The 11,958-nt window shown below is 29.5% G+C and overlaps 1 protein-coding gene across 1 annotated transcript; it reads left to right on the top strand.

Annotated features, from left to right (window-relative positions):
• The first annotated feature begins 1,781 nt into the window (after positions 1 to 1,781).
• Positions 1,782 to 10,358, top strand: LOC127938972 (adenosine 3'-phospho 5'-phosphosulfate transporter 1-like). The gene is made up of 5 exons (XM_052535920.1): positions 1,782 to 2,047; positions 3,627 to 3,805; positions 4,626 to 4,786; positions 5,953 to 6,231; positions 7,392 to 10,358. The coding sequence occupies exons 1-5, from the start codon at positions 2,028 to 2,030 to the stop codon at positions 8,046 to 8,048; spliced, it is 1,296 nt and encodes a 431-aa protein (XP_052391880.1). The 5' UTR covers positions 1,782 to 2,027; the 3' UTR covers positions 8,049 to 10,358.
• Positions 10,359 to 11,958: the final 1,600 nt, after the last annotated feature.

The raw sequence follows: 11,958 nt of genomic DNA, 5'->3' as shown, positions 1-11,958 counted from the left end.
CTGTGTCATTTACATTTTGTACATTTCAATGTTAAACGCAAACTAAACAGACGCTGGAGACAGATTCATGCTTTTTTTAAAGAGGAAAAATGTGCTGCAGTTCTCATAAGTATTGACAACAACAGGCAGAACATACAGGAAAAGCCACAAAAACAAGTTTCTGGTAGATTAGTTAAAAGAAAAGCATGTAGTGAAACCGTGTGTCTGTTTCCATCATGTGCCACATCTCTCTTCCTCATAACTTACCAAAAATGAGTCCCATTCATGTGAACTCGGACAGGTTAAAACATGTATCCGTTTCATGTGAGACAATATATTTCCTTGTAAATTAATATTAATTTGCTTTTCTTTCCTGTACAGCATAATATTGGCATTGTATTTGATACATATATATAAATATAGAAAAATAATGAATTCGTAGAAAATAATAGCTAAAACTAAATGTGCTTCTAGTTAATTTACAATCTTTTAATGTTCAAGGTTTTATTTTTAAGTGTACTAAATATTATAAACATTATCAATAAGTATTAATTTATTTTAATTAATAAATTATAATAAATATTCATTTTGATGTTCGTATATATTTTATAATAATTAGTAATAATAATATTTTTTTTAAAACAAATCTCAAGTAGCTACAATTATAATATATGTATCTATTTTGTTTAATATTTTATGACTATACTGATTACAATTTTGCTTTTAGAATAAAAACAATTAAGGAATATTATTTTTAGCAAAATTTTATAAATAAATTTTATATTACAGGATTTGATACTTCTAAATTGTTGTTACATTAATGTATTAATAATATTATTGAGATAATGGCTTACAAATAATAAAACAAAAAGCAAAAGTTAAAACTAATGTGTATCCTAGTAAATTTATAATGTTTTAATATATTTATTTTAATATGCATTTATGCATACAAAATACATTGTGCAATTTTTCCACATTTGCTAAAATTTCTTATAAATATATTTTAATTCTAAATAATAATAATAATATAGAAACAAATAGATGCTACATCTAAACATGCATCCTAGTAAATTTACAATCGTTTGATGTTTAGTTTTTTATATTTAATAACAAAAAAAAAAAAAAATACTGTCCATTAAAATGTACTTTTACTACATATATTTAAGTCTTATAATAAAATATGCAATATTTAAAAACTTTTGTTTTAACTAAATGTGCATCCCAGTCAGTTTACAATCTTCTGGTGACAAAATATTACATTTATGTTAAAAAGTAATTTTACTACATTTAAATGTTACATGTATTTTAAAAATATTAAATAAGACATAGAAGCAGCTGTAATTGTAATATATGTGTCTCTTATTTCTTTTATTTCTTTTTTATTTTTTTACGTGTCTTATTTTTTTATTTTATTTAAAACTTTTTTACATTTTTATTATTATTATTATTATTTTTTTACGTGTCTCTTTTTAATTATTATTATTATATTCAAATATAGGACATACATCGGGAAAACAACATCTGTACATCAATAAAGTCTCTAATTTGTTGTATTTTTCTTTCATAAAGTTTTTTATTATATTCAATCTGTACGTGTCGCCTGACGTCAGAGGAGCGCCACACATTGAAGCGCATTTAGAGTCTGGGCCGAAAAAGAATTCAAAGTAAAAGTCTCTCACAAAGAATAACGAACCCCTCCCACAACCCCAAGGACATTTAACTCTCTCAACTGTGTCAACACGACTAAACATCGAAATATTTACCGAAGCCTTGCGACACTAAATCCAAGAGAAAACTATACGGATATGTGAAGGAGGGACTTCTTTCGCAACCGGAAGTACCGTGAACAACTCAGTCAGTACGGATGCACTCATGAATGAAGCAGGCCGAGAAGTTTCGGGTCAGAAACATTTGGGATTTGACCGGATCCTGGACGGTGATCGTTTAATCTCTGTCTGAAGGCTTCATCGATTCATGCCCGGCGCTGGAGCTCGTTTGGAGAAGTCTCCCAGCGGCTGTTTTAGGGAGTTTTGAGGCGGTTCTGGAAAATGCCTGCGTTTCTATGGAGGTAACGTTACTCAAACATCAGAAAGACATTTAAATCTAACATTTCTGACGTCATTATACTGCTATCGATGCAACATTATTTTTTATGTGTAATTAGTTACATACTGCTTTTAATTACATGATGTGCATTTCAACTATTCATCAAAGAATCTCGAAAAAAATAACTTTTGAACCAGTAATAATTAATTATATTTTTACAGCAAATATTAGAATGATTTCTGAAGATCATGTGACACTGAGGCTGGAGAAATGATGCTGAAAATACAGCTGCACATCAGAGGAATAAATTATATTTTACAGTATATACACATAGAAAATACTGATTATAAATTGTAAAAATATTTCAATTTTTTTCATTCAGCCTTGTTGAGCAGAAGAGACTCATTTTAAAAAAAAAAAACATAAAACAATTAATATCCTCTCTCTGTTTAATATATGATGTTCAGCACATTATAATTTTCCCCACCCCAATATATATTTATTTAAATATTTTACACCATATTTACTATGTTTTTTTACCCCCTTATACACCGCTGTTTAAAAGTTTTGGATCAGTAAGATTTTTAATGTTTTTAAAGAAGTCTCTTCTGTTCATCAAGGCTGTTTATTTGATCAAAAATACCGAAAACAACACTAATATTGTGAAATATATTTTTATATATTTTATAATAGAATGTGCAATTTTGAAACATTTGATACAACTTTCTAAATATATTTTTAACAATATTAAAATGTGTTTATATTAAACTATTGCATAAACATGAAAACATTTTGTTGCTTAATATATATTTTTGGAGCCTGTGGTACTTTTTTTTCATTCTCCGATGAATAAAACCGAAAAAGAACAGTGTTTATTTAAAATATAAATGTTTTCTATCACTTTTGTTTATGAATTTAACATCAAAGGTATTAAATTATTTTTAAATAATAATTACTGATCCCAAACTTTTGAATGCTACTGTATATATATTGTTAGAAAAAAAAAAATATTTTAACTTTTTAATTCATCATAGAATCCTTAAAAAAAGTATCACAGTTTCCCCCCAAAAAATATGAAGCAGCAACATTGCTAATAACTATATTATTATGATTTCTGAAGATCATGTGACACTGAAGACTGGAGTAATGATGCTGAAAATACAGCTGTGCATCACAGAAATAAATTATTAAAAATATATATTTAAAATAGAAAACCGTTATTTTAAATTACAATAATATTTCACAGTATTACTGTTTTTTTCTTCTCTATTTCTGATTAAATAAACACAGCCTTGTTGAGCAGAAGATACTTCTTTCAGAACCACTACACATCTTACTGATCCCAAACTTTATAGAATTTATGAGTCGATTAATTCCAGAAGGGTAGAGTTTATAATGATGTGCTCCTTCGTCATCAGTGTTCAGTTAGTGGTCTAATGACAGGTAACCGGTGGGCTGGGGGTAAGTTGTGCCGCCCCGAGCTCGGAACACAAAGCCCTTCTGTTGGAATGGGATCAGACCTGCTGGAGCTCACACGACACACAGGAAGCTGATTTCTCTTCTCTGATTCCAAGAGTGATGCATGATGTTTTTCTCTGTAGTTTGTGTTGGTGTGTTCTTCCGTCTGTGCTGGCGGACGCTGACGACGCTTCGCTGCTCGGAGGATGGCAGGACGTGTGGCTCTTCCGCTTGTTCCTCAATGTTTTGGGCTACGCCACCATCATCATCCCTGGATATTTTCTCATCAGCTACTTCAAGCGAAATAACTATCTAGAAACAGGTTTGTTGAAGCAACCCAATCTGAGCTCACTGACTTCTGTTGGTTCCCAGCTCGAATGAAGTAAAGTCATAGAATGCATTTCAGTAAAAAAAAAAAAATATATATATATAATTATTAATAAAAATTTTATTAAAGTTTATTTTTCCTCTCTCATATTTTCCTTCTATTTCCACTATAATTTTTTCCAGTTTAATAAAAAAATAAAATGTATGTTTTTGTTCCTTAAGTTGACAGTAAGTTTTATTTTTACCACATAATGTTTCCAACTTATGACCACTATATTTTTAGTTTTTCTGCCACAGAATTTAATTAAAAATTTTCTGTCTTCAACTTATTTGTTTTATTTTTAATTAAATATTCTACCACTTTTTCTACTACCATTTATTTTTTCTGACTTTAATTATGATTTTTATTAATAAATGTTTAATTAATTTAATTAAATGTAAGATTTTTAATACTTTATAATTTCATACATATTTATTTGCATTTCAGTAATGATTTTTATTTATTTCCTATACTTATTATTTTTATTTTTCTGCCACATAGTGTCTTCAACTTATTTGTTTTATTTTTAATTTACATTTTTTATTTTTCTACCACTTTTCCCCAATGTATGACCACTATATATTTTTTTCTACCATTAATTAAAAAAAACTTATTTCCACTATAATATTTTTTTTTACTACTTAAGCTTATTATATTATCAGTTTTATTTGTTGATTTTCATTACCATTTTCTCTCTGTATTTGGAGCTGAGCGTGAGTCAGATTAAAGTAGTGGTCAAGCGTGATTCCTGACGTCCTGCTGATGTTGTCTGCAGGTCGAGGGCTCTGCTTTCCTCTCATAAAGACGTGTGTGTTTGGGAATGAAGCTAAGAGTGCCCTGCTGGATGATGCTTCACCGGCGGCCAGAAACGAGTCTGAATCCAGTTCATCTGCTCGACAGGCCGTCAAACTCCTCTTCTGCGCTGCTGGACTCCAGGTTAGACATCTATAGTTAAACGCCTCCACAATAACATCTACACACATCAGTATTTATGTGTCTTTTACTATATGCACAAGTTAATATTCGCCATTTGTTCACCATGAAGGCAGTACAATATTCTGATTTTATAAAAAATAAAAAAAAGTTAGATTCTCAATAGTGTAATTACAGTATATATACTGTAATATATATTTATTTATACAGTAATATATATTTATGTAATATATATTTATGTATACAGTATATATATTTATTTAAACTATATATATATATATATATATATATATATATATATATGTATATATATTTATTTAAACTATATATATATATATATATATATATATATATATATATATATATATATATATATATTTTTTTTTTTTTTTTTTTAAATAAATGTTTAATTTTAATGTAAGATTTTTAATACTTTATAATTTCATAGATATTTCTTTGCATTTCAGAATTTTTTTATTTTATTATTATTTTTTTTTTTTTTTTACGGTATGCATTACTTTATTTGTAGTTGTTTTTGTAATCCCCATGATTCTCACTAGTTTAATTACAGTATTTATTATTTAAATAGTATTATTTGGTTTAAGAAGTTATTTTATTATTATTAATGTCTGCACAAGTTTATAGTTTTCATGTGTTAACAAGAATGTCTACTATATATATATCATTTTTATTTTAACCATTTACATGTGTTCACAATATCTGCAATATCAATTTGTTTTATTTATTGTTTAATTAAAATGACCATGAAATACCAATTTATTGATATTTTATGTCCATTTTTAAAATTATTTTATTATTTAATGAAAATCACCATGAAAGCAGTGTAACATATATATTTATTAAAAAAAATAAAAATAAAATAAATAAATATAAATAAATTATATATATATATATATAATTATTATTATTATTATTAATCATTTATTTATTTTATATATTTATTTAATTTAATTTCCTTTATTTTCAGTAGTAATACTCATAAATGCTTTAATAATTTTTTTTTAAATGGTATTATATTTTATATTTGATTTGATTGAGTTGATTGATTATTACTGTGTGCACAAGAGTTTTTCGCTGAACTCTTAGTAATGAGTGACTAGTGTTGATGTGCTCTCAGTAACGTCTCTGTGTGTTGTTCTGTGGTGCAGGCGTCGTACCTGACGTGGGGTGTTCTTCAGGAGCGGGTGATGACACGCTCGTACGGCGCCGGCGAGGCGGAGGGAAGCGGCGAGCGCTTCAGAGACTCTCAGTTTCTGGTGTTCATGAACCGGATCCTGGCGCTGACGGTGTCCGGTCTGTGGTGCGTCCTTCTCAAACAGCCCCGCCACGGTGCACCCATGTACAAATACTCCTTTGCTTCTCTCTCCAACATCCTCAGCAGCTGGTGCCAGTATGAAGCGCTCAAATACATCAGCTTTCCCACACAGGTACAGCAATGCATTCTGGGTAAACCAGCTGCATGAGTTAAATAACACGTTTCATACACAAAGGTAATTCAAAGTTCTTTACATTAAAAGGATTTCAAACAGATATTTAAGAAATAAATTTAACCGTAAAAACAAAGAAAGAAGTAAAAACTAAAGATAGATTTGGCCATCTTTGAGTAGAGCATGAGGTTGTTTTTAAGTTTTTGTCGATATTTTCCTCACATTAACCCAAATTCAAAGTTCCATCATTTATTTATGCATTTACATTTTTAGGGGGTTTGCTTAAAATAAAAAAAATAAAATGTAAAATATAAAATAAAATAAAATAATATAAAAAATAAAATAAAATATAAAATGTAAAATACAACATAAAATAAAATATAAAATATAAAATATAAAATAAAATATAAAATATAAAATATAAAATATAAAAAATAAAATAAAATAATATAAAATAATATAAAATAATATAAAATATAAAATAAAATAAAATATAAAATGTAAAATACAACATAAAATATAAAATAAAATAAAATGTAAAATATAAAATAAAATATAAAATAAAATAAAAAATATAATGTAATTAATATAATTAATTCCCATTATTTTCAGTTGTAATAGATTTGATTCTCAACAGTGTAAATTATAGTGTTTCCTCTTTTTTATATATATATATATATATATATATATATATATATATATATATATATTTTATATATTATATATATATATAAGGATTTTTTATACATAGAATTATACAAAATATTTAATACAAGAATTTATTTTAAAATGTAAGAATTTAGTTTTGAATTAAAGTTTTTAAATCACTGTGAAGGCAGTACAGCAAATATTAATTATGATTTACCAATTTTACCAATACTTTTAAAGTAATATAATTTCAGTGAACACAAATTTGTTTTTTTTTTGGTGGCGAGATTAGGTTTTTATTCTAATGTTTTGATTCCAGGTTTGACATTGTATTTCGTGCACAAACTGATTTAAACGAAAAACATGAAAATAATCAAATCGGTATAGGTCTGTAATGTCCATCATGATGTTTCTGATCCCCTGCGTCCTACACATGGGTTGTGTTTCTTCTCAAATGTCAGATGTTCTCTCTGTGAGGTCAGTGTTCAGCTCGTGCTGTGTCTCCGTCGCAGGTTCTGGCCAAGGCCTCTAAGGTGATCCCCGTGATGCTGATGGGTAAGATCGTGTCACACAAGAGCTACGAGTACTGGGAGTACTTCACCGCCGTGCTGATCTCGCTGGGCGTCAGCATGTTCCTGCTCTCCAGCTCTTCGGACAAACACCCGTCCACCGTCACCACCTTCTCCGGCGTGGTCATCCTCGGAGGATACATCGTCTTCGACAGCTTCACCTCCAACTGGCAGGACAACCTGTTTAAGTACAAGATGTCGTCGGTGCAGATGATGTTCGGCGTCAATCTGTTCTCGTGTCTGTTGACGGTGGGCTCTCTGCTGGAACAGGGCGCCTTCTTCGACTCGCTGGGCTTCATGACGCGTCACTCTGAGTTTGCGATGCACGCCGTGCTGCTGTCGGTGTGCTCCGCCTGCGGGCAGCTCTTCATCTTCTACACCATCTCTCAGTTCGGCGCGGCCGTCTTCACCATCATCATGACCCTGCGGCAGGCCATCGCCATCCTCCTGTCCTGCTTCCTGTACGGTCACGCCGTCACCCTGGTGGGCGGCTTCGGTGTGGGTGTGGTGTTCCTCGCCCTCTTCCTGCGCATCTACGCCCGCAGCCGCGTGAAGAAGAGCAGCAAGCGTCCCGTGCAGACACCCGTTCAGAAGGTTTAACCGAACGCTCGTTCGGATGTGTACAGAAGCCACATTTTCGTGGTACATTCTTCTTTTTTTTTGTTTGGTGTTGAACTGTTGGTTTGTGTTTTGGTACAGAAAGGGAAGGGATTTCGCCTGCGTGTGTGTGTGTGTGTGTGTGTGAAATGACTTGACGAGCCATCGAGTGAACACAGACTCTGATATCTGTGTACTTTGGTACTTAATACGTTCAGTTTTTCTATTTAAAGTTTGCTTTGAGAGGAAAATGATCTGTTGTTGAGGAGTGTTTGTTCACCCTTCGTTCATGTCTGGGTCATATTTCACAAAAAAAGTCCAAAGGAAAATAAGAAGTTAATTAATAATTGTTTAAAATAAAACACACACACAATAAGAAATAGAAAAGACCATGTGGCCCTTTTTTTAGGAACCATAAAATTTTATGGCACAATGACATTATTTTTATCAAAACTGGATACGTTTTTCACTCACATGTGTGTAACTTCAGTGCAATGATACAATATCAAATTAGAAAGAAAATATTTAATTATGTAATAAGAAAAAAAAATATTAAAAAAACCTTCATGAATATTAAGCATGTTTTCTGCCCAAAATTAACTTTATTACTATAAAATAATAAAATATTAAATAACAATAAAATGTTACAAGAAATGAGACATAATTTAGGCTTTTTAGGAACCGTTACATTACACCTTCTACATAATGACAATGTTTAAAAGAAATTTAAGCAAATGTTTTGCACAAATAATAACAATAATACTAATACTAATATTTTAATATTTTATATCATTATTTCCATACAGTAATAAAATACTAAATCAATAATGAAATATAATAAGAAATAAGACAATTTAGCTTTTAAAACATTTGATTTCATTAAAATTACATTTTATGATACATAATAGTACAATAGTGAAATATTAATAAAAAAACATGAGATGATAAAAGCTTTTTTTTTTTTTTTATTTAATTTTTATTTGCATAATGACATTGTTTTCCTTAAAATGAAGCCAATTCTGAGTCTCTTATTTTTATTATTATTATTATTATTTTCTTTTTTTATTATATATATAATATATATTTTTACAATACAATAATACAGCTTTATTTGTTGTAGTACCATAAATAGAAATACTATATTTTATGTGAATTATGAGCTAGACGTGACATGGTTTTGTGAGATTCACGGGTCACAAATGCAGTTTTCCAGGTGAACTATTTTTCCTTTTAACCTTGGACTGAAACACGAGCTGTTTTGGACCAGTTTTGTGAGATTCTCTCTGTAATTTATCTCTAAGTCTCAGAAGGAAGAGGGTGTCAGGTGTGTTTATCACGCATTTTCATAACTCATAACCATAACTATAGCATTATAATCAGGCATGTTAAAGGCCAATTAACAAAGGTCCTTATTTAGTCTCCTTCATGTCATTCCAAACCTGCATTACTTTCTTAAAAAGAGAGCAGAATATTAATACGGCTCTATTCCATAATGCTGTTTTCTTTCTCATTACATGCTTTTATTGTATTGAAATAAAGCATGCATATTTTGATCTAATCCTGCCTTGTATTTTCTTGATTCAACAGAAGAAGTATCTCAAGTTTGGAATGACTCCAGTGTGAATGATGACGGGGATATTTTGGTGCACTGTCGCTTTAAGAGTCTAAGGTCAGATGAGCGAGGCACTGAAAAATGTCACAGGTTTTGTGAAGAGCCTGGGGGAAGTATTTTTCATAAATGATCTACCATTAAAACACGTGTAGAAGTAATAAGAGAAGCCAATGAATCCATTTTACAGTGTGACTCAGTCCACATGTGTCTAGTGTTCGTTAGAACAGGATTTCTTTCGTTATATTGAAGAACCTGTTTGTTGCTGATAATCACTTTAAGTCTTTGTCAAGACTTTGATTTGCTCGTGCAATAGCGATCTGAGAACTGAGTTTCTGTGGTGTTAAAAGTGTCAGGATGGATTCAGCACAAATAAACCGTCTGAGCGTGAGACAGGACGCCTGAATATTAGTTTTACTGTTCGAGCTCTTTGAGGAAGACGTGCTTGTTTACCAGAATATTAAGGTGAAATCTCTTTCGTCCTGCATCTTAATCCTTTTGCATGCTGCAGAATTATTTTTAAACTCTAATGAGGACTTAAATGTATTTCTTTCACTACTGGCTGTTATTATTAGCAATACAAATCTTCAATTATTAAGTTATATGATTATTTAAGCATTACCAGGTGAATCTCATGAAGACTGTTACCATTCAGTGGCATTCAAATTATATTTTGCATAAATAAAATTATGCTTATTTTAGGACTTGAATTTGTTTTTGTTTTTTTTGCATTGTCATTTTAATGGCAATTACATCAGCAAAAATTAAACCTTTATTTTTATATATATTTTTTTTTTGCATTGACATTTTCATGGCAATTATATCAGCACAAAAATAAATCATTATTTTAATTTTATTACAATTTTTTTTTTTTGCATTGACATTTTAATGGAAATTACATCAACAAAAATTAAATAATTATTTTATTTTAATGTAATTTTATTATTATTATTGCATTGATATTTGACAATTACCAAAAAGTGTCTGGATGTTTAGATTTTTTTTCTTCATTATCAAGATTGATTTTCATATGACAAAGTTTTATTTAAAGCAGCAAAAATTAAAACAAAGTGCATATATATATATATATATATATATATATATATATATATATATATATATATATATATATATATATATATATATATATATATATATATATTATATATATATCACAATGCAATAATATTAATAAAATTCAATTTAATATATGATGATTTAATTTTTGCTGATGGAATTGCTATGAAAAGTAGCAAAACAAAATACAAATTATGATTTTATATATATATATATATATGTATGCGATGTAATTGCCATTAATATCTTTTACTCCATTAGTAATTATATATAAAACAATTTTTTTTGTTGCATAATCAATCTGTATATATAAATAATGGCATAATTAAAAACGTAATGCTCCGAAAAATAGATTTCAGTTCCTTTAGGTAAATCATTTCATTTTGTGGTGAAATATGACCTGGACATGTTCGAGTGATTCATCTTATCAGCAGAGTACATGAGGTTTTGTTTTCTGTGTTTAATATGAGTTTCCTGTAAAAGCCCACAAATGTTTAAATGAATCTGTCAGCACGATTGCTCAGATAACGGGTGATGTGTGTCTCAGTTCTCCTCTTATTTTCAGCGTTGGTGGTCAATCTGAGGGAATGTGAAGGACTTGTGTGGAAATGCAGTCATCTTAACTTTTTTTATAAGGTTTATATATACTGTATATATCAGACTGAATTAATTTGATCACATGACCAAACTCACTCTCTTCATACCTGGTTTTTATTCTGTTCTGATGAATGTTCATGTCTCCAGCTCTGCTAAATACAGTTAGATGGGGTTTTTCACGTCTTGAAGAGTCTCTCGTGTTTGTCTGATGTGATTATAAGGTCTCTAAAAAAAAAAAAAGCAAGATCTTTAAAAGCAGAATCCATCTAAAAGTTAGAAAAGCTTCAAAGATGCATGAGATATCCACTTTATTTTGGCAAAGCGGAGGTTCCCTGTTTTCTGTGAAAGTCAACTTCAGCTTCATTAAATGTTCAGAATAACAAAGTGCAGTAAACGGTAAAACTAGTGTTTTTAAACTAGTGTGTTTGTGATTATGATAAGAAATTAAAATCTAATGAACTTCAAAGTTAAAAAAAAGCATGTTTCTGCCACTGAATAAAAAATAAAACAAGGTAAATGTGACTTTTTATCTCACAATTTTGAGTTTTATTCTCGCAGCTGCAAGTTATTCTGACTTTTTTCATAGTTGCAAGTCAATATCTCGCAATTCTGATCATTTTTTTTATTTAT

This window comes from Carassius gibelio, chromosome A20, assembly GCF_023724105.1.
Source record: "Carassius gibelio isolate Cgi1373 ecotype wild population from Czech Republic chromosome A20, carGib1.2-hapl.c, whole genome shotgun sequence".
NCBI classification, from domain to species: domain Eukaryota; kingdom Metazoa; phylum Chordata; class Actinopteri; order Cypriniformes; family Cyprinidae; genus Carassius; species Carassius gibelio.
The sequence above is the reverse complement of the archived record's forward strand: the minus strand, read 5'-3'. Positions and strand labels throughout refer to the sequence as shown.

Excerpts from the sequence above, each read along its gene's own strand:
- LOC127938972 (XM_052535920.1), top strand. The coding sequence starts at position 2,028 with ATGCCTGCGTTTCTATGGAG. Across the intron at positions 2,048-3,626 it reads ATGCCTGCGTTTCTATGGAG|TTTGTGTTGGTGTGTTCTTC; the intron begins GTAACGTTACTC and ends TTTTCTCTGTAG. Across the intron at positions 3,806-4,625 it reads AAATAACTATCTAGAAACAG|GTCGAGGGCTCTGCTTTCCT; the intron begins GTTTGTTGAAGC and ends TGTTGTCTGCAG.